Genomic DNA, 23042 nt, shown 5'->3' on the forward strand with positions numbered 1-23042 from the left:
CGAATTCCCCGGGCAGCCCTGGGTACCCTGTCCCCGCAGGGCAGACGTCTGCCTCCCGCTCTCTCATTTTCCCGGCCTTCCGCGCTTTACAGAATCCTGAGGAACGGTTCAACCACAAGGTAGGAAGACCCAGTAATGCCCAGGACAACAAATTAACCAAACGGGAAAGCCAGGGTTGGGAGGGTGAACGTACCAGGTCACCGCAACTTTAATTAAACCCAAGGCTGAGGGTTAAAACAAACAAGACTGGGCCGGCACGTCTGGGCCGTGCTGCAACCATTTACTGACATATACCTGCCAGGCTTTCCACAGGAGCCGACCTCCAGGGTGCCATTCCGACCACCCTAGGCCTCGGCGGCCACACCTTCCTCTGAATTCCCAGGACAGCCGACACCTGCCACAGTCACGCTGGCACCAGGTGGAGGTGGCAACTCGTCCTGTTAGACAGCTTTGGCCACAGATCCCTGTGTACAAACATGTCTGTCTCTCCACCTGGACTGCCATCGCCTCCAGTGCCAGAGTAATGTACTCCGCCTCTTAGTATTCTGGCACTTTCCAATCTCCTACCTCCATGGCCTAATCCAGGCTACCATATACTGCCATGCCCCAACCTGTGCCCACGGCAGACAGCACTAATCCATCCCAGCATTCCTTGGCACTGAGTCTCAGATCCTTTGTCAACACAGGGTTAGGCAAGGCACTACTGATGGGAGCTGACACTTAGAATAAAACCAATCTGCAATGCTTAGTCCAGGGGTTCTGCAGTGGGGACAATTTTGCCCCCCAGGGAACATTTGGTAACAATGCCTAGGGGCCTTTTTGGTTGTCACAACTGCAGAGGGAGGGTGCTGCTGGCATCGAGTGAGTAGAGGCCCGGATGCTGTGAAGCATCCCGTAATGCTCGGGACAAACTCCCCCCCCCCCCAAAAAAAAAACAGAGAATGGATATCCAGCCCCAAACCGTCAATGGTGCCAAGTTTGAGAAACCCTGGCTTCGTCCGACAAACAGGTAAAGTAACCATATAATTCATCATCCAAACGGGAGCGCTTCTGAAAGTGAGAGAGGGCAGTGTTAATACTAACTGCAAGACAGCAGGCATAAATCAGGACTTACAGGCAAACCAGAGCATTTAAGAGATGAAAGACGGAGGGAGGTCCCTAGAAGTCAAAGAGCTCATCTCATAAAAGTCTCCAGACAAAGCCACCAACTCCCCTATTTGGCAGAATAAATGCTAGTATGTCATAAGCCACAGCCAGCTCAGGGAGGAAATCTTTTTCTAGTTCCTGTTTAAAGAAAAAGCAGAAAAGGAACTGTCTGGCTGTGGCTTTTAGGATGTAAGTGTCAGAGAACAGACCTGTGTTCCCCCAAGCCAGAGGGGCAGCATGTGCTAATAAGTAAGACACGCTCTCCAAAAGAGAGGCACTGATTCTAACAGCCTGCAGACCCCAAGGCTCCACTGTCCATACCTGACTCAGGGCAGGCACCAAAGGCTCCGCTCGAGAACTTCCTTTACTGGTGAACCATCTTGTCCTAACAGGGGCAACTTCTGTTAATTAACTTCCTCCCTGTCCCAAGAACAAGAAATCTGTTGCTGATTGCTTTGCGGGTCAACTGTGTGCGACAAGAGGGAACTTGGAAACGTCCTCGGTCAACATGGGGGCTGAAGAGCTGCACCGAGTCTAACATGAAGCAGAAATGGGCAAAAACTTCTCAGATTGAGGTTTAGAAAGTACACGGACCCAGCACCCACACAGATAATTTTTAAAAAGCAACAAGACCTTAGGTTTCCTGTGCCTACAGATGTCCAAAAGATGAAAACACCCACCCATTCACCCTCATAATTTGGGGTGGCTCCTCAGTTCCCATCAAGGCCATTCCATTATGGCCAAGACTTCCTGATCAACACAAAGGAAAGCTCCAGTCCTCTGCAAGCTCCCCCTTTTTTTTTTCCCCCAATTATATCCAACCTATAGCGCTGACTTTTGCCCCTCAAAATTCTTTGTGGTTGTTGAACACACAATAATTGGGCGAAATCTCTTTGGGAAGAAGTCCCACAGATTGTCAGAAAAAAGGCTGGCAGTTCAGTTCCAGAGACTCCGACTCCTGGCACCATGCTGTACATCACTACATTATTCTTATCATAATGGCTTGGCAAGAAGTGAAAAATCCCACTTGCTAGAAAACCTTTCAGGTCTGGGATCCAAGTGTGGGAACATGCCCTAACTCAGTCGTGCGGAGCTCAAGAATACTCCAGGGTGCACTTCCTGCATGAGGCCAATTATGAGAGCAAGGAGAAAACTGACTCATAACCTCTAGAGACAGACTCAGGCTCTTCCGGAATCCCACAGAATGTTCTCCTACCAGACTGTTCTAGTTAGCACTCTGAAACAGACATCCTACTTTAAAACTAAAGGGCTGGCTTCTTCAACGAATTCTGATAGATGTGAACATGAGCCAAAGGGTAGGCCAAACGTGTACAACCTACATAATTCACCAAGCTTGGCAATGAAACACCTTCCACAGCACTATGTGGATGGTACAAGACAGACCCACATGTTGCCATTTTAAACCACTAAACCAGGGACAAAGTTGTTAATACGATAAGACTCATCACCACCACAGCCTAGATTGACTACAAAGTTTAAAGAAAAAAAAAAACAAAAAACGATGCCCATGTAATAGGACATGAAAAACCACTATCCATACAAGATATGAGAACATAGCCCTGTGCTAGGTAGTTGACTAAGCTCTGAGAATATAAAGGCAACCTGGGCCCAGTCCACACCTAAGTCAAAGTATTACTAGGGCTAGCCCAGACATCCTCCCAGGCTGGCAGTAATGCTTCAGTTGTGTCTTTAACAAAAGACTAGAGACTTGCCAGGTATTGTGGGGCAGATGGAACAGGCATGGTGGCTTCAAGCAGAGAGGCCTACTGGAGAAATGCAAGGAGTTCCATGTAGCCAGCAAGTTGGAGAGGTAGGCAGCAGGCCAATTACAAAGGGCACCGTATGCTGCTGGAGGGTTTAAGGGTTATCTCTGGGGCAATTGAGGAGACTTTTCAAGAGTTCACATCAGGGGTTTGATCAGATTTGCATTCCAGAAGGACGACTCTCTGATAGACGCACAGAGAGAGGGCTCTATTAAGAGCAAAGGTTAAGAGGCACAGCAATAGTACAGGCAAAAAATTGTAGAGGCCTGAACTAAGGCCAGGGCCACAGAGACAAGAGGGGGAAGGAGGTCAGAAATGTTAAAAGAGATAAAATCTATAGAGAGCGCTGACTGGCTTGGAAAAAGGGGTGAGAGAGAAAGGGGACAGTGTTAAGATGAGCCAGGTTCCAGGCTTGGGTGACTGGGTGGATGGAGAAATAAATGGCAGCCGGGAGCAAGTGGCTGGCAGCAATCAGCTAACAGAGCCGGTCCTCAGCTGGAAAGTGATGGCAAAACCACTCGAGTGGATGGGCCACGGCCCAGAGGACGAGACCTTGAGAAGCACCAGGTGTAACGGGGGAGAAGCATGCAGATGGGCAAGGCAGAGATTAGGGGAACCAGAGAGTCACAGGAAGGAAGGGCTTTCAAAAGGAAGTGGGTAAGACTGTCCAATCCTGGGAGAGGTTAAGTAAGATAAGAGCTCAGAGCTCCACAGAAGGGAGGTGGCCTTTGTCAGACAGAATGGGGGGCATGACGTGCAGGGCAAGGAGTGTGGCTGAGAAGTGTTGAACAGAGGTGCTAAGCACGGATACTTCCTCTAAAAAGCTCCACTATGACGGCGGAGAGAGAGCAGAGACAACCTACAGTAGGGCACAGAATCCAGGAGAGACTTTGTGTGTTTTTTTTTTAAAGATGTGAAAACTCAAGCATGTTTCCAAACTGTGTAGAAGAGAAGAGGTGAAAAGAATGAAGGAAAGGAAGTAACTGGTGGAAGAGGGGACCTGGAAGTCAGAGGACTGGCACAGGAGCTCCTGACAAGAATGAGAAATTGGGAAAATAATTAGGAAATGCATTTCTTAAAGCTTCTTGAACATTCTATCAACATACAAACATCTCCTTTGATAGCCACTGGTCTTGACTCTCACGCAACGGCTTACAGACCTCCACAATGCACGGCCCCCTCACCAGTGCCATCAACACCAATGCAGCCACAAGATCACCGTGAAGGAGCACCTGCAAAGGTGCCAACAAGGCTAGAGGTAAAGACTCAGCCCCTGGGAAGGCCACGGCACTCACCTTGCATCATACTCCTGTAGGCTGTGTCTGTGATGGCGTAGATGTGGGGAGGCATCTCATGCCTCTTCTTGCCCTTATACATTTCCACGATCTCTTCGGAGTAGATGGGCAGGTTCTTATAAGGGTTGATGACCACACAGAACAGGCCTGAGTAGGTCTGAAAGAAAAGAGCGGCAAACAGGAATGGGTTAGCAAGTCTGATTCTCAACGTCGTGCACACTTTGTGGCAAGATGCCTGCTGCCTCTAAGGACCCCGAGTCAGCCTGATGTGAAAGCCCCCCCTGGAGCCCCTGGTTCTCCGGGCCCCACTCCGGCAGACCTGCCGAGGCGCTGGGGCACCAGCACCATCTCTGCTCTTTAAGTTGAGGGGAGCCTCCCTCGACTGCAACACTGCTGCCAGCTGTGCATGTTGACAAGCGTGTGCATCGGGCGAGATCTGGGGCAAGCTTCGTGGACAGTAGGAGTCCAGTTACGAAACTCAGATCCAAGGACGATAAAGATGTGTTTGGCATCGTGAGAGATGCACAAAGGGAAAAGGATTCGGCTGCAGCAAGCAAACGGTGTGGAAATACAAATTATTCTACCCTTAAGGACCCTCTGAGATATTCAAGCCTAAACTTTCCCAGCACTGGGAAAGACTCATGGCACTCCTCAACCATCTAGGATCCTTTGTGGGATAATAGATCGCTGACAGATACCTCTCTCCCTGGAACCTTCCAGAGACACTCACATGAAAATCTCTAGAAAACTTAAAGACCGGGGCTTCCCTGGTGGCGCAGTGGTTAAGAATCCACCTGCCAGTGCAGGGGACACGGGTTCAAGCCCTGGTCCAGGAAGATCCTACATGCCGCAGAGCAACTAAGCCCGTGCGCCACAACTACTGAGCCTGTGCTCTAGAGCCCGCGAGCCGTAACTACTGAAGCCCGTGCACCTAGAGCCCGTGCTCCGCAACAAGAGAAGCCACTGCAATGAGAAGCCTGCACACTGCAACGAAGAGTAGCCCCCGCTCGCCGCAGCTAGAGAAAGCCCGTGCGCGGAAACAAAGACCCAACGCAACCAAAAATAAAAGAAGATAAAATAAAAATAAATTAATTTAAAAAAATCACAAACTTAAAGACCACTTTCATGTCCCCTGTGAGCCTTCTCCAAGACTCAGGTCTCCTCTTAAAGGGGAACCCAATTCGTCAACACTCCACGTGAGGCTCCCGAGAATATACCCAATACCCCAAGTCTGAGATGACTAGGTTAAAATCAGACCCCAGAGTCAAACCTCAGCAAGGGCAAGTTTCTTAACCTCCCCCTCCCTCCATTTCTCAATCTGTAAAATGGGCACACGCAGACTAGTTGATCCTCACTGAGTGGTTATGCGGATCACAGCACCCAGCACAGCCGTGGAGAGAGGCTCAGAGTAGGTCAGGAAAGCAGTTTCTGGTGGCAACAGTCTAGGCAGCTCTGCCTTTCTTCAGTGTCCTCTTTTTCTAATAATTTTCCCGCTATTTTTTTTTTTCAAGATCCTTCTCCCCGACAAGAAAAAAAAGACTCCTAATAGCTGGGCGAGACCCCCTGAGACCACCCAGGTGACGGGTGCTCATTGTGGGGGGACAGCTTTCTTTAGGTCGCTGGAGCAACCCAAGCACCTTCTCCCTAGGAAAACAGGCCACAGGCCCAGAAGAAGCCAGGCGAAGCGAGGCCCATAAGCCATGACTCACACCTGCAGCCCCGACTATTGAGTGATGGCTGAAGGCCACGAGGCAGTTCCTGGCAGAGCTGGGAGCAGACCTAGGTTCCACAATCCCCCCAGTGCAGACCTCCTTGGTTCTCCGAACTCCTCACATCTTTTTGTTTCCCTTGCTACAGGTGGCCTCGACCCTCACTGTCCACAGTGTTGCCCCCCGATCCAACAGCAGGCAACATCTGAGGGGCTGGGTATGTGTCAATCCAGTCCCTTCCACCCTGCCCACTCCAGTCTCGCCCAAACTAAGGGGGGATCTTGTGGCTGAATCCAAAGACAGGGTCCACACAGGAACCAGTCGGGAGCACAGAGGCCCTTCCCAGCACTGGCCAAGGGCTACAGGTCTCGGACTTTTCAAGCAGAAGTTAGGCTGAAAGCAGAACTCGGGAAGGACCCACCAACCACGCGCCGGCCCCCGTGCAAAAGAGCAGATGACCTTGGAAATGAACAAGGGTGCCTGACTGCCTCTTCTGCGTAGAGGAGGGGACGTAGGGCCCTGAGTTTCCTTCTTCCTGGGATAATCAGTCAATTGTTCTCCCTCCAACTACTCTCTTCAGGGGGTACCAGGAAAGCTCTGAAGCAGAGAAGTCTGCACGAGGTGTTGGCAACCTGCAGCTCCGGTATTATGGGAAGACGGGAGCACGGCGGGAAACCTCTGGTTTTCCCTCCATGACTGTCGGGTGGGGCTGAGATAGCAGGCCAGGGAGCAGCGAGGTCATCCCAGGAGCTCAGAAACAAGTGAGCTTTGTTCCTGGGGTTTGAGAAAACCCACACTCTAGGAAATCCAGCCCGATGAAAGCGAAGGACAACGTGGCCACACATTTAGGGCGTGCCACGGGGCCAGATGTTTGGAAACAGCTGGTGGTGACGGCAGAAGGGGCCTGGGTTTTACTAGGACAAGCCTTTCTGACAGCTGGGTGGGCAGATGGTCCCATGGCGGGGTTCAAGAGGACCTCAAAGTTCTCTGGGCTAATCCCATCAAATCAGTGGATGATGAAACTAAGCCCCGAGGAATGAGCACTGCAGCTCAGGTGGGAGGAAGGGGCTGTACTGTGAGGTCATCCTGCTGGAGGCCCGTGGAGGCGCAGACACTGAACAAGTGGCTCTGCTCCCACACGGCCACACCAGGGAGCTGCTCCATTCACGGGCCACAGAAGCTCTTTGTGCCCGACTGCCCCCTGCCCCCGGGCCTCCCCCCACCAAAGAAACAGACAGAGCAGCTGTGGCGCAGAATTAGCCACGCTCCCCACAACGCCAGGCAGACACACCGCACAAAGGCTCCCGGGGTCGCAATTTGGGACAGCGTGTGCAGGGAGAGGGCCTGTGAATGAGGCAGCGCCCCCTGCCCAGGCAGCCCCATCGAGCGGCTCTGATCTCCCCGCAGCTCTGCACCTGCTGGGGGTCTCCATTAGGGCAACTGCACAGACAATCGACTTCCTTTTGGTGAGGATGCCAAGGAGGAGGCTGGACTGAAGCAGGAGGATCTGCGCACGGGAGATGCCAGCAAAGAAGCAAAAACGGGAGTTAAGGCCTAACGCCTCCAGCTGAAGAGTTCTGGAGAAAAGGCTCTGGTCCTGCCCGCGAGTTGTAGGCGCAGGTCCCTGCCTGCCTAGAGTAAAACCCACACTCTGAGAGATGAAGCAACTAACATCGAACGCACTTTCCTAATATTTCCGTTTGCAGCCAGCTGATAGGCAAGTGCAGGCCACCGACTTGTTTCACACTCAGCAATGCTCTAACAGGACCCAAGCTGAACAGTGACACCCATAAAAGGCCGAGCAGAGGGTCGGAACTACCTTCACCTATGACAAAAGGTAGCAGCTACAGAGCCGAGGCTCTCCGCGAGCCCAGGGCTGGCTGGGGCTTTACAATGCTTTCACGACTCCCCATAGATGAGGAAGTGAGGCCCCACATAGCCACGTCAAATGGTCAGGAAGGGCCAAGACTGGAACCAGATCCTGGAGGCTCCAATTCCCATGACCTGAATCACTCTGCTTTGCTGAGCAGGACCCATTTCTTAGAGCCAGCGGAGTGGTTCTAACGTAAGCAGTTGACGATGCCAAGGGGAGAGTCCCACTCCCAGACAACAGCACTTAGCTCCCATCTCCCCTCCACAGACAAGCAATGCTTCCTTTAAGGCTGTTTGTTTTTCTGCAGGTCACTAATGCTGAATTTAAGTGGTTAATACCCCGAGGGACAGGGGCTTTTAATTTGGTCCATACAATATTTTCATCAAGAAAGACAGAGATACTGAAACCTGAGTTCCAGTCTCAGGCCTGCCAGCACCTGGCTGTGTGACTCTGCATAAGTCCCTTACCCTCTCTGGGCCTCAATCCTTCCCACCTGCCATATTAGAAGCCTGGGCGAAGCTGGTCTATAAAGGAGGACTTTTCCACTTAACACCAGTCAGTGTATCTCCTCGGCAGGTCCTCCCTCCCGCCTACAGCCCCACTCACTTATGTAAATAAGCCCTGGAGCCTCCCTCCCGGGCAGAGCCCGCCCACTTTATGTAGATGAGCCCTGGAGCCTCCCTCCCGTGCAGAGCCCGCCCACTTTATGTAGATGAGCCCTGGAGCCTCCCACCCGTGCAGAGCCCGCCCACTTTATGTAGATGAGCCCTGGAACCTCCCACCCGTGCAGAGCCCCGCTCACTTACGTAGATGAGCCCTGAGTAGTAGCGCTCCTTGAGGTTGTGCAGCACCGAGGCTTCGTTGAGGCACGTGAGCTCCGCCATGTCCTCCACCTTGGAGAACTTGGGTGGGTTCATCTTCTGGATATCATCCTTGTTCACCTTCACCTTCTTCCCGTTCTCCACCAGCTCCACGATGGCCTCCTCACCCATCTCTTCCTTGAGGCTGGCGGGCTCAAAGCCACTCTTGTCTGAAGGCACCCATACCAGCTTCTTGGCAGCCCAGTCGGCCTGGGCCAGCGGGTTATTGATGAAGTTTTTATCCACATAGAGATACTTATCGGCAGCTTGCTGCGCCATGGTGACTTAGAGCCAGGACCGGGAGAAAAAAAGGATACAACGTTAGCTACAACTATACCAGCCACAAAGAAATCACTCGCGTCATGTGTTTGCAAACTATACAGCATTATAATAAGTAAAATTATATATAACCAGATCGTACAATTGGTCAAAATTTTCTCACCCTCTACTTTCGGGAGAAAGATGTACATCACTGGAAAAACAAGTTGATATCAGAGATTCTGTAAGGAATTAATGGTAAGATGTATCCCAGGATTGATGCACAAACAAATCTATAAACGATTGTGCCAAATGATATGCATAATAAGTCTCAGACAGATGTAATTAGAGTCACACTAAGCTATACCTGCTAAGGCAGGAAAGTGACCACACAGTTTAAGAGGACTTCCAACAAGAACACATTTCTAGTTAACCCAAAAAAGGCAACTGACTACAAGTGCACAGAGTGGAAGGCTCCAGTTTAAAAAACTTTTCCTTATTTCACGGAGTCAACCAAGAGAAGAAAACACAACACCAATATGTTGCCAACAGATTTTAATTCCATCGCCCCAAGAAATAAGGCGAAAAGAAAAGAAGTCAGGCTCCAGGACACATCGTGGAGAGTAATGAGTGCTTCCCTTCTGAGGCACTAATGTAAAAAGGCAACGCTCATAATTTATGGGCGAGGAGAACATAAGTCCATGTGTGTTTGCCTTTTTTGAAGCTGATTTGCAAAAGAAAGATAAAATAATCCCTCTTATCTGAGTGGTTTTATAGTTTATGAAATACTATCACACACACTTCACTATCTCAGAAGATCCTCCTCCTAACAACTCTGTAAAGTGGGTAAAGTACGTGTTATCATCCCATTTTACAGATGAGGAAACAGAAGCTCTCTGGAGGTAAGGGGTTTAGTCCAGAGTTACCTAAGAAGGACTCGTGGTCTCTGTGGTCTCCCATAGTCTAACCACAGTACTTATTCCTGCTCAGAGGCTCAGGCTGGGATCAGCAGGGAGGACAGCTGCTTTGAGTGAACCAAAAGCAGGATTAAGAAACCCTGGTCTAGGGACTTCCCTGGTGGCGCAGTGATTAAGAATCCACCTGCCAATACAGGAGACACAGGTTCGAGCCCTGGTCTGGGAAGATCCCACATGCCGCAGAGCAACTAAGCCCGTGCGCCACAACTACTGAGCCTGTGCTCTAGAGCCCGCGAGCCATAACTACTGAGCCTGCGTGCCACAACTACTGAAGCCTGCTTGCCTAGAGTCCGTGCTCCACAACAAGAGAAGCCACCGCAATGAGAAGCCTGCGCACCACAACAAAGAGTAGCCCCTGCTTGCTGCAACTAGGGAAAGCCTGCGCACAGCAGCGAAGACCCAACGCAGCCAAAAAATAAATAAAAATTAAAAATTAAATTAAATTAACTTAGAAAAAGAAACCCTGGTCTAGGACAGAGCCAGCCCACAGCCACCAGAGGAACAACCCAGAAGCTCATTGACTAGCTCATGACACCGGGAAGCTTTTCCCTTGTGAGATCAAGGCTCCTTCCCCAGGCCCAGGAAGCCAGGAGGACCCCAGATCCAAACCCAGAGTCTCACAGTCTTTCATGCTTCCTGATCCCAACAGGAATTTGGATGCCAAGGAGGCTGAAGGCTTGGGAGGCAGAGAACAAAAGCAAAAGTCTGGGCTGCCCAGGCCTTCTTATCTGGGCTCATTAAATGGTTTCCAGATCAACGCTGAGGGGCTCCCCTGGACTCACTCCAGGAGAGGCTGTTTTCTAGGAAATCTGCCAGCTCCCACCCACCACAAGGGAAGGCAAATCCAAGCGGCAGAGCCTGGCAGCCTCCCCAGCAAGCTCAGCCAGGGGCTTTGTTTACATTCGCAGCACAAGCAAGCCCTGGCAGCCCCTCTTGGGGGACCAAGGGGCACCATCCACCTGCAAGGACCACCCCCAGAAGAAGCAGGCAGGGCCCAGAGTTAGGCAGCAGCACACAAGGCAGGAATGGGATGGCTGCAGACCACCTGGCCAGCCTCATCTTCCGGGTGGGTCTGGAGGCCAGACAGGCCCAAATCCAGCCGTCCTCACCTCCACACTGGCCAGTCCGTTCAAACAAATCAAAGGCTTCTCTGTGCCAGAGTAAATACCAGTTGTCTTCTGCCTCTCTGCCGTCCATCTGACCATGGGCCAGTCGCCCTCTGCAAAGTCCTAGCACCCAGGGTCCCCAAACACGTCACCACCGTGCTCGAGAGCTCGCAACAATCACTGAGCACAGGGCCTCCCTGGCTGCTGGTTCCTCAGACTTGAAACCCGGAAAGGAGAGGACAATCTCCCATCGATATGCAAAAAGGGATTCACGTCAACCCTGTCCCCCAAAACCCCAAGTCCACTGCTCGTTAGGAGTTCCACCAACCCAGTCCGGTGAAGGCACCCTTTACAAGATCACTCCAAGAGAAGGGTGGAAGGGGCCAATCATTAAGTACCTACCTACCAACATCAAGTTTGGTTTATTCCCAACCTCACCTAACCATCAGTCACCCTGGGAAAAAAAGCTCTTATTTTCCCCAGTTTACAAATGAGGAAACAGTCCAGAGAGGGCAAGTCGCTTGCCCAGAGTTGCCAGGCCCAGTTATGGGCTAACCCAGATCTGCCTGGTCCCCAGGCCTGGCCTCTTCCCAGCACACTTGTGCCTGGGGTCTCGCAAAAGAAGTCAGGCCAACATTGGGGCTGGGCTGAAACTGTCAGTAAGCTGAGGGGAGCACGGGCGGTACGGGGAACGCGTCCCACAACATTCAGCAGACGTTTACTGGGCATTATCAGGCAGCCAGGGAGGCCGAGAATGAGCCTTCCTCGTATGGACCACGTGGTCTGTCAAAAAGCAGAGCAGGGCTTCCCTGGTGGTGCAGTGGTTGAGAGTCCGCCTGCCGATGCAGGGGACGCGGGTTCGTGCCCCGGTCTGGGAAGGTCCCACATGCCGCCGAGCGGCTGGGTCTGCAAGCCATGGCCGCTGGGCCTGCGCGTCCGGAGCCTGTGCTCCGCAACGGGAGAGGCCACAACAGTGAGAGGCCCGCGTACCACAAAAAAAAAAAGCAGAGCAGGGTGAAATCCAACATTCTCACTCCCTCGGCCTGAGACCGTCAACAGTGAGTGATCCCTCAGTGATGGCAGAACGACTTCTGGCCCTCATCAAACTCCAGTTCACCCCAGCAACTCCAACCCTGGGGGAACCTAGAGCAAAGAGTATACGGGCTGCCTCCAGGTTGCAGGCCCTGGGCGTTTGGCCTTTGGCCTACCCTGGGAATCTGGGGTAAGGGCCTTGCCAGGCCCTTTCATCAGTGAGCCTGCACTGGAGGCCATGAACATTGCAGCAGGTAGCAGGGGAAGACTCCACCCAACCCCCCGCCTTCAGCTCCTGGTTCTACCCTACCTTCAGGCCTCAGTGGGGGGGGCAGGGGGCAGGTACAGGCCAGCACTGTCTACCTCTGATAGCTATCTGAGATTTGCAGGCCAAGCCATACTTCCTATAAGAGGGAGGGGTACACCCCGCCCCCTCAGAGCTGAATCGGGCTGCAGCCCTCTGCCTCCAGCAAGGCCAAGCCACCCCTGGACAGTGGGCTTGAGGAGTCCCCACTGGCCTCAGCACCTCTCTCTGAGCAGGACTTTTCATTAAACACGGCTGCTTGACCAGGCCAAGGACAGAGCCGTTTGGTTTCAGCGACTCTGCCGGAATGATGTGGGTTAGCAGCAGTGCCCAGATCAATACATGGGGCTAGACCGGTGGGGAGAGCTGCAGAGGTCACGATAAACAATGGAGTTTCTATTCAAGAGCCTTCTCACCAGGCCTGGACAGGAACATCCACATTCAAGGATTTGGGGGCCACAGGGCTGCAGCTGAGCTCCTGTTTCCACCTGTGTCAGGTAGAGGCTCCTGGGCCCCAGTGGCTGCTGACTCTTGTGTGCCTGGCGGGGAAGCCAGCACACAGGTTAACTCTCACCTCTAAGGATGCAGGTGGAGCAAGCCGCCACCGTCCAGAGCTGTGAGCAATGAAGGAAGGGGCTTTATAAAAAGGACACCAGGGAGGCGACTGCCTGATTGCGGCAGCCAGCACCCGCCACTTCTCCCCGCCCTGTCTTGGAAACATGCTAAACGGCCTCTGAAATTTTTTAAAAACTGCGTGTAATAGAACAGTTTACAAGATGAAAGAAAAAGACGCACCACCAAATTCCTGACACTCTCCCCACAAAAATTAGTTTTCCCTCTTTTTTTTTAATGGTCCCTTCTAGTCCTGGCTCATAGAAACACTTGATTTGTAACTATCGCAGGCAGGGAGTTTCACATTTTGTATTTTCCCTCCTCACTCTGACCACTTCCCCACAGGGCCATAGTCTGCTTCTTGATGGTTTTTATCCCAATGCTTCATTGTTACAGGGGGCAATGCAGAGGCTCTGAGAGGAAAGTAACCTGTTGTTGACACAGCTGGGGGGGAGGAGGACTCGAACCCAGGACCCCTGACCCAAAGCCTCGTTAGTGATCACTTTTAATGGCTGCATGATATTCCAAAGTGATTTAAAAAAAAAATACCGCTTACTAGCTCTTTTCCTCTTATCTAATGGACCACCTTGACATAAGTTGTCAAGTGGAGTTATGGGAGCAAAGGAACATCTGTCCGGGTGTTTTTATGGCCCCCGAGGGTACACTGGTGTGCACGGCCGCTTGAGCAGGGTACCCACGTGGCAGCAACGACACCAGCACTAAGAAAACTGTCTGCAGGAAAGAGCTCGTGGCTCAGATTAGGGAACCTCAGAAGTCCTGGGAAGTTGTGGGACTCAGCAGGCCAGCAACGGGTTAAGGAGAAAGGAGGCGGCTCTGGCCCATTGGAGATCAGATCAGGCTAAAGCCAGCCCTTTCCATGCCGGCTTCCTGTGGGTGCCAGTCCAACTCCAAGAAACCCAAGTAGTTGCCTTTTTAGGCCATAATCGAGAGGACACAACCAGAGGCTAAATTAGGATTCTCAGGAAATGATGAAACTGAAAGTAGATAGGTTGACCAAAAACCTCTGCTTTTAACACAGAATGTCATTCCTCGATTATTTGCCTTCTCCCCTTCCCCCCCAAAGATCCATTTGGATCTTCTACTCCTTCCTGTTTTCCGAAGGAATCCTCTCCCTCTCCCTCCCTCCTTCCTTCCCTCCCTCCCCTTGGTTGGTTCTCTTTGTACTTGCTTGTGTGCTTGTTTGGAAAAGAATCTGCGAGCCCCTTAAAGATATAATTTATTGTACTAGGACAAATCAGTGGTCCAGACACTGTGAGCTTTTCCATTCCTAGATGGTAGGATTTATGTAGCCTTCCACGGGCCAACTTCTAGGCTTGGAGCTTTCAAAGTCATCACAACTCATCTTAAAGCTACCATCTTAACTCATCTTAAAGTAATGAGAGCCTGCTACTAAGCTCTCCATTTTCTCACTCAGTCCTCACAATCATTTAATAAGGGGTATGTCATCATATTCATACAACAGGTGGGGGAAATGAGGCTCAGACAAGTCACAAAAGCCAGGTTCAAACTCAGAGCCACTGGGCTGCAAGGCCCTGCTCAGTTTCCACATAAGACTGCCTTCCCGCGAGCTCTCCGCGGCCATGGGGAGAACACAACCCTAGAACCCCGCTGGGGAAGCAAACCAGCGAAACGGACATTAATTATGCCAGCTCTAATTATGCCAGCTCGAGGCTGCAAACCCCATCCCCTTGTGCTGGTTTGTACAAGGGACTCTTCACATTTCCACCTTAAATCGGCGGAGCTAAAAAGTAAGGTGAGGGCCGTGACCTTGGGGGAGCCATTCAAGTTCTCTGAGCCAAGGTTCCAGTTCAGAGACAGAGGCTGCCTCAACCCAGACAGCAGAGCCCTGTTCCAGCTTAGTCACTGATGTACGCAAGCAGGCCCCTTTAATTTTTTTTTTTAATCCCCACCCCCATCCCAGAGAGCACAGGTAAAAAGGCCCCTTCTCTTTCTCCTTATAGTCATTGCTTTTGAGTGAGATTAAACTATCGAGGTGCCTGAGTTCCATTGTTAAGGAAAAGAATTTGAAAAAGAATAGATACATGTATATGTATAACTGAATCACTTTGCTGTACACCTGAAACTAACACAACATTGTTAATCAACTATACTCCAATATAAATAAAAAGTTAAAAAAAAAAGAGCTGGGCTTCCCTGGTGGCGCAGTAGATAAGAATCTGCCTGCCAACGCAGGGGACACAGGTTCGATCCCTGGTCTGGGAAGATCCCACATGCCGCGGAGCAACTAAGCCCGTGTGCCGCAACTACTGAGCCTGTGCTCTAGAGACCACAAGCCACAACTACTAAGCCCGTGTGCCGTAACTACTTAAGTCCACGTGCTTTGGGCCCATGCTCGGCAACACAGAGAAGTCACCGCAATGAGAAGCCTGTGCACTGCAACGAAGAGTAACCCCCGCTTGCTACAACTAGAGAAAGCCCGCACGCAGCAGCAAAGACCAAAATTAATTAATTAATTAATTTTAAAAAACAAAAAGGCCCAGGTGATTAATGGAAGACAGAAAGCAGCCACGCTGAGGGCAGGGCAGGGGGGAGCGCGTCCATGGCTGGGCCAGCTCACCCCATCGTACTGCAACCACGTGCAGCAACGAAGACCCAACACAGCCAAAAAATAAATAAATAAAATAAAAATTAAAATTTTTAATAAAAAAAAAGAGCCTGTGAAAGCACCTGCTGAAGTAGTATAGAAATTTTCAAACTCATAAGATTTACTTATTCAATCAACTAATACATACTGAGGCTCTGCTCTACGTGCAAAAATACTGTGACAAAGGTGCAGAGGACCCAAGGAGCTTGTAATGTAGTGAGATGACAGGATAGACACATACCACTAGTGACAGTGCCAATTTGGGACTTTATATAGAGTACAGAGTGGACAGAAAGCAAGCTCCTTGGTTTCCTCTCCCTTTCACAGCTGCACCCAGCACCAGATATGGTGGGGGCCCAACAGATAGGTTGGCTGTATGGATGAAGAAGAAGTACTGCTGGCCCTTCAAATCCACAGATTCCACCAACCACGGATCAAGACTCCGTGAAGGAAAACAGAGGAACAAGCAACTTGCTTGTAGGAACAGAGAAAGGGGTGATTCAATGGAAAACTTGGAAACTCAAGGCAGAGTTTCATGGAGGAGATGACATTTAAGCTGGGTCCCGGAAGATGGGTAGAATACTGATGGGGGAGGAGAAAGATGATCAAAAAGTATTCCAGGCCAAGGGAGAAGGTATAGTTTTTCATAAACTACGAAATTATGTGATCAGTTAAGCCAAGGTTTCTCGGCCTCAGCACTATGAACACTGGGGACCAGATAATTCTTTGCTGTGGGGCCTGTCCTGTGCATTGGAAGATGTTTAGCAGCATCTCTGACCTCTACCCACTGGATGACAGGGGCACTTGGTCCCCAGTTTTGACAACCAAGATTGTCTTCAGACATTGCCAAAGGTGGGGAGTGGGGGGAAATGCACCCAGTTGAGAACAACTGATTTAAGGGATTAGTATGAACAAATATTGCATCAGGGACCCAGACCTCTCCTTAGTAAATCCTCTCCCAACTCTCAAGGGCACAAGCTAGCTCTCCTTAAAACAGAAGTCCTCAGAGCAAAATCATTCCCAGGACCCAAACAGTGACCATCATGGATGGTGCTGTCACCGAGGAAGGACTGTCCCTTGTAATACACTGTATTTTAAGGGATATGACCACTACTGGACTGTACTTTAAAGATTCCTAAATGCCCAGTTAAAAAAAATAAATCAGGCAAAGGAGGCTGATGTACTTCCCCACACAGGACATGAATCTCCCTCCGAGCCTCCAACACAGCAGCTCAGGCAGTGATTCATAAGCAAAGTTCACCAGCATCAAGAGACCCCGGTGACGGGCTTCCCTGGTGGCGCAGTGGTTAAGAATCCGCCTGCCAATGCAGGAGACGTGGGTTTGATCCCTGGTCTGGGAAGATCCCACATGCCGAGGAGCAACTAAGCCCGTGTGCCACAACTACTGAGCCCACGTGCTGCAACTACTGAAGCCCGCACACCTAGAGCCCGTGCTCCACAATAAGAGAAGCCAGCGCAATGTGAGGTCCGTGCACCGCAACGAAGAGTAGCCCCCGCTTGCTACAACTAGAGAAGGCCCGCGTGCAGCAGCAAAGACCAAAATAAATTAATTAATTAATTAAAAAAAAAAAGAGTCCCTGATTAACGGAAGACAGAAAGCAGCCACATTGCGGGCAGGGCAGGGGGGAGCGCGTCCATGGCTGGGCCAGCTCACCCCATAGTCCTGGGAAATCCATCAGATGCTATTTACGGGATGGTTTTGGCAAATCAGAATTAGTCCCAGGGAGGGAATTCCCTGGCAGTTCAGTAGTTAGGACTCTGCACTCTCATTGCCGAGGGCACGGGTTCCATCCCTGGTCAGGGAACTAAGATCCTACAAGGCGAGCAGCACGGCCAAAATTTTTTTTTTTTTTTTTTGCGGTACGCGGGCCTCTCACTGCTGTGGCCTCTCCCGTTGCGGAGCACAGGCTCCGGACGCGCAGGCTCAGCGGCCATGGCTCACGGGCCCAGCCGCTCCACGGCATGTGGGATCTTCCCGGACCGGGGGACGAACCCGTGTCCCCTGCGTCGGCAGGCGGACTCTCAACCACTGCGCCACCACGGAAACCCATGGCCAAAAATTAAAAAAAAAAAAAAAAAAGATAAAAAGAAAAAGGATTAGTTCCAGGGATGATACCCAGGTGAATGTTTCCCACCTACCAGAGGGACGTCTCCACCTGGTGGACCCACAAGCATCATCACACCTGAACTCCCCCCACCCTCCTCTCCCCAGACCTGCACTCTCTTCTAGGTCTCCATCTCCAGCTAAGACACTGTCCTTCTGGTCACCCAAGACAGTCACTGTAAATTCCTCCCCGGTGGATTAGCAAGCCCTCCACCAACCTCATGGCCAGCACCCCTTCCATACCAGGCCCGCCTCCAGTCCTTTCTGGGCTGTTACAGCTGCTCCTTGCTGGCTCTTCTTCGAAGCCCTGCATCTTCCACCTCCTTCAAATCCAGCCTCCTCACTGCCTTCAGAATGACTCAGCAGCTCCATTTCTAGGCATGCTACTTCCTATTTTATTGATATTCCCAGCCCATCCAACAGTGCAAGGGCTCTGCAACTTCCCCAAAATAAAATAAAATCATCTTTGCACGGTGAGTAGGCCCTTGTGACCCTACCCATCGATCTCCTCTGTGCTCCTAGCCCTTCCTTTCCCCCTGCCCTCCCTTTGTGGTGCAGCTTAAGCCTTTCCCAGATCCTCATAAACAATTCCTTCACATCCCACTCTGCTTACGCCTCCGGGCCTTCGAAGAAGAGGTGTCCTCTGCACCAGGAACCCTCTCTCAAATAGCTCCACACTCGGTCCTCTGATAGCTGTGAAAAGACTTCCCTCACGTCCCTCCCCTCTGGGCTCTGTCCTGTATCCACTGCAGTAACCCAGCAGCTGGATTGTCATGATGTGCAGTTTTATCTGAGGACAGGGACCAGCTCTCATTCATCTTCAAACGTCTAGGGCAATGTCCGACTTGGAGCAGGTGCTCAGTTAAAGTTTCCTGAATGAATGAATAAGGAACAAGACGAAGAGGAGGCAGGAGGAGTAACGGGGAAAGTTTTCGAAGCGCTATGCAAAGAGGCCAGAGAGTACAAGAGCTGAACTGACAGGGAGAGCAGAGCTGAAAGCACACACCAGGGTCGTAGCCACTTTATCTGTCCTCTTTGTTACAAAACCCGAGCCATTTGTGGACTAATTTTTATATCCCCCAAGCAAAAAGGGAAAGAAAGCATATTGGGGCTTTCAACCCACAAAGAGAAATAGTACTAAAGATAACTTACTGGACCCCAAGAAGCTCTGCTTAAGGTTGAATAAACCATCTCAGTTTTCTGGAACCGTCTAGCGCCCCCTGATTAACCAAGATGGAGGTGCCTACCATCTACCACCAGACATAGCAGAAAGGACCTCAGCTGGGGTGGTGTGGCCTCTGCCTTCACTGGGAGCCAGGAAAAGCCCTGGGCCATGCTTCCTGCCTCTCCTGTCCTTGGTCTGCATCTGCTGAGCAAGTGCCACAGGCACGTTCTCTGGTATCAATTCAGAACAAAGAGACAGACAGGACTTGGAGAAACCACTGCCTCGTGGGGCACCGACTCTGCAGATCCCAAGATAAAATGTTTGTAATGCACCATGATGGAAAGGAATGGAATGGGCACGAATTTGGAGTCGGACGGCCCTGGGTTTGATCCCCAGCTCAGGATTCCTGTGATCTTCAAGCTGGGAACACCTCAATTTCCTAGCTTTAGAAAGAGAAAAAAGTATGGACCGTCAACCATTGGAGGAGTTGTAACTCAACTTCCCAGCAAAGAATCCGACATTTACTAGGAACTGCCTCCCAACTCCTCTGTCTTGTCCTCCTGACCTGATTAATCCTAACCCTTCCTGGAATGATACCTGGGACTTACGAAAAAACCTTCCAGAAGCTTGGTGACTCTTTCTCCAGGTTACGCTACTCCACAGAGAACAAGGTGGTACAATCCCCTGACTCTTAGCCACCTTAGCCTCCTAAGTGATTTGCCCGAGGGGAGAGGGTTTTCTGGCCAAGGAAGGTTGGAAATGCTGCATCCCATGGCCCTCCTGCTGAGCCGCGATGCACACAAAAGGTTCTGAGAAGCCTGCAGTAAGGAAACCCACTTCATTTTGCCCACTCAGGCTTAACGCCCAGGAATATCCTTCAGGAAAAATATTTCTTGATGCTGGCCTGGGAAATGCTGGTCTGGTGGGATGTGTGCAGGAGGCCTGTGGCGGAGGAGCAGGGGTTGAGTCTGGCTTGGCACTGACCAGCTGGGTGACCCTTGCTGGGCAGCTGCTGTCAGGCTCAAACAAGATAATAGACACAGAAGCCTTCCTGCATAAGCACGGGGGCTGTTCAGCCACTGAGCCGCCCAGGGCCAACCTCACAGCAGCCCCCACCCCGAGGTGCTCACTCTCCCCAGGCTATGAAGGGGGGAGGGGCCCCCCAGCTGCCTAGAGCCCAGAAGCTGCTGAGGCATGGGAGAATGGCGGATGGGCCCCTCCCCTCCCCACCTCAGGAATGTTGTTTGCTTACAGAAGAAGCTGGGACTTGTTTCCATTAGCGGTATTCCAACCCAAGCCTGTATTGATGCTTAGCAGATAAGAAAACCAGACCAGAGACAGGCCAGAGAGGAATTTAGCACCAGAGCCCCAGATCCCATCCCCTTCACCCTTCCCTCCTCAGAGGCCATCTGGAGGGGCTTCCCAGGACTCCTGAGTTCCCCAGGGAATGCCGAGATACAGGACCTGCACCCAAGGAACCCAGGCCATCAAAAGTGACACTAGACTTGAGTATGCAGATTTCCCCCTCCTAGTGAGGCATAGGGGGAGGGGCAGGGAGCGTGGGAGGGAGTAGCTGGAGACTGGGGGTGGAGGAGGAGGGTGCACAGCTGCTCACCCAGTATCTTATCAGCCAAGTTGAGGAATGTGGACTTTACTCTAGGGACAAGGGGAGGTGGGGGAGGGTGACATCACTGGATTTGTTTTGTTTGTTTGTTTGTTTTTGCGGGAGCTCTCACCACTGTGGCCCCTCCCGCCGTGGCCCCTCCCGTTGCGGAGCAACAGGCTCCAGACGCACAGGCCCAGGGGCCATGGCCCACAGGCCCAGCAGCTCCGAGGCATGTGGGATCTCGCGGACCAGGGCACAAACCCGTGTCCCCTGCATCGGCAGGCGGACTCTCAACCACTGCGCCACCAGGGAAGCCCTGGATTTGTATTTTAAAGAGATCACCCTCCTCGCTGCGGGGGGGGGGTGGGGGGGTGGGGGTGGGGTGGCAAATAAATAAATAAATAAATGAAATAAAGAGATCACCCTCCCTGACCTCAGTTTAAGAGAAGCAATGAGAGAAGTCAGCAGCTGGAAAGTACCATGGACCAGCCAGGAGGGGGCTTCCAACCTGAGAGGAGAAAGAGCTCCTTGACAAGGCTGGGGAGAAAGAGATCACATGCCACACGAGGGGGGGCAAATGGAGGCAGACTTCACCCTCTGAGCTACCACTCTGAACAGCCCAGCTCAGGGAGAACCCAGGCAAGGAGAACCCTGGCAGTCCATGCCCACTGCGGTCACTTCCTCCTAAGTGAGAAGTGACCCAGCATCCCAGGAACTCTCTGGCCAGTGGCACCAAAGTGTCTTGGGCATAGATCTCCTGCATCATGTGTCAGAGACCAAAGTGCCCAGTCTCCTCCACTAAGATACCATCCTGTCCTCAGAGCCACAAGGTACATTTTTTTTTTTTTTTGCGGTCCGCGGGCCTCTCACAGTTGTGGCCTCTCCCGTTGCGGAGCACAGGCTCCGGACGCACAGGCTCAGCGGCCATGGCTCACGGGCCCAGCCGCTCCGCGGCATGTGGGATCTTCCCGGACTGGGGCACGAACCCGTGTCCCCTGCATCGGCAGGCGGACTCTCAACCACTGCGCCACCAGGGAAGCCCCACAAGGTACATTTTTAATGAATGAATCAAGCAACTAATCAGGGCAGGAAGCAGAGCTTGAAAACAGCTCTGCTATTTAAGAAATCCACCATTCAGAATGATGACCTTTCCCACCTAAAGAGAAAGATCCCTATGGCCTTTAGAGCCCAACCAATTCCCGCAACCAGTGCCTCCAACTACCTTTCCAGCCCCATCTCTCCTGTCCCCTGCCAGACACCCTCATTCAAACACGACTCCAGGACTTCCCTGGTGGCGCAGTGGTTAAGACTCCATCTGCCAATGTAGGGGACACGGGTTCGATCCCTGGTCCGGGAAGATCCCACATGCCACGGAACAACAAAGCCCGTGGGCCACAACCACTCAGCCTGCGCTCTAGAGCCCGTGAGCCACAACTACTGAGCCCGCGTGCCACAACTACTGAAGCCTGCGCGCCTAGAGCCCGTGCTCCGCAACAAGGGAAGCCACCGCAATGAGAAGCCCGCGCACCACAATGAAGAGTAGGCCCTGCTCGCCGCAACTAGAGAAAGCCCGCACGCAGCAATGAAGACCCAACATAGCCAAAAATAAATAAAGAAATAAATTTATCAAACAAACAAACAAAAAAAACATACAACTCCCCAGAAGACAGTCTTCGCTTCATCACAATTCTCCACTCATCCAGGCAGCCTTTCCTAACACCCGGTATATTATTCCTCTTTCTCCTCTCCCCAGGCCTGTTCCAGCACAGTCTGCCTTATACCAGAACCACCAGAACCTCTCTGTATGTCCCCATCGTCCCTGGAACTCCTTCAGGTGCTGACTGAGCCCAGGGTTCAGACAGAGGGTCCTCAGTCAGTCGGTACCTGTGGACGTGAACTCGCCTATTCAGAATGCTTGGGTTTACAGCTCACGTTGTGTCTTCTGGAACCTGGCTGTCCAGCAGAATCACCATTCCCTCCTAACCCCTCCCGTCTGGTGTCAAAGGAGAGGACAGGCACAGCAGCAATGCAGCTCTCACTGCATGGGAAGAAGCTGGGCGAGCAGCTGCCAGCAGATCTGCGGGTAAGTTGTCTGCACTGGATGTTGACTTTGCTCTTAACCGGTTCAGTATTTGTGTAGTGAGATCACACATGTGCCTCACCTACTCAGTAATGAGCTTCCTTCCACTTGGCTGCCCAGGAGAAATTGTAGAGAAGCAAGTCGTTTCAGACGTGGTGGTGGGGTCCCTCCCAAAGAGCAAGGTGCACATTATCCTCCCAGATGCACCCCCGGGTTTGACAGAATAGCTTGGCTGACTTCTCATCAGGAACTGTGCACGGACACACCACCCTGTCCTCCCGCAGATCGCATCTCCTGAACCCTCAAGAGCTTCCCACACTCGCACAGGGGCGACGCAAACCTTCAGATTCCTGCAGTCAAGTTATCCCTTCCCTTTGGTTCTGCTGATAGGACGGTTTTTCTTTCCCCAAGCACGCAAGCACAGTTTGCTGAAACCCAACACAGAAAAATAACCATACTGAGAAGATTTAATTATACGGCCGCA

The 23042-nt window shown here is 51.7% G+C and overlaps 1 protein-coding gene across 1 annotated transcript in view; it reads right to left on the bottom strand.

Moving 5' to 3' along the window:
• MYH9 (myosin heavy chain 9) overlaps positions 1 to 23042 on the bottom strand; it is a 93221-nt gene that overhangs the window by 50899 nt on the left and 19280 nt on the right. Inside the window, exons 2-3 of the mRNA XM_029204160.1 lie at positions 8614 to 8951; positions 4226 to 4382 (exon numbers count right to left, since the gene is read on the bottom strand). Coding sequence (XP_029059993.1) covers positions 4226 to 4382; positions 8614 to 8946 — 490 coding nt within the window. The 5' untranslated portion in view covers positions 8947 to 8951. The remainder of the gene's footprint in view (positions 1 to 4225; positions 4383 to 8613; positions 8952 to 23042) is intronic.

This window comes from Monodon monoceros, unplaced genomic scaffold (assembly GCF_005190385.1).
Source record: "Monodon monoceros isolate NGI ecotype Baffin Bay Population unplaced genomic scaffold, NGI_Narwhal_1 Super_Scaffold_6, whole genome shotgun sequence".
In the NCBI taxonomy this organism is placed as follows: Eukaryota; Metazoa; Chordata; class Mammalia; order Artiodactyla; family Monodontidae; genus Monodon; species Monodon monoceros.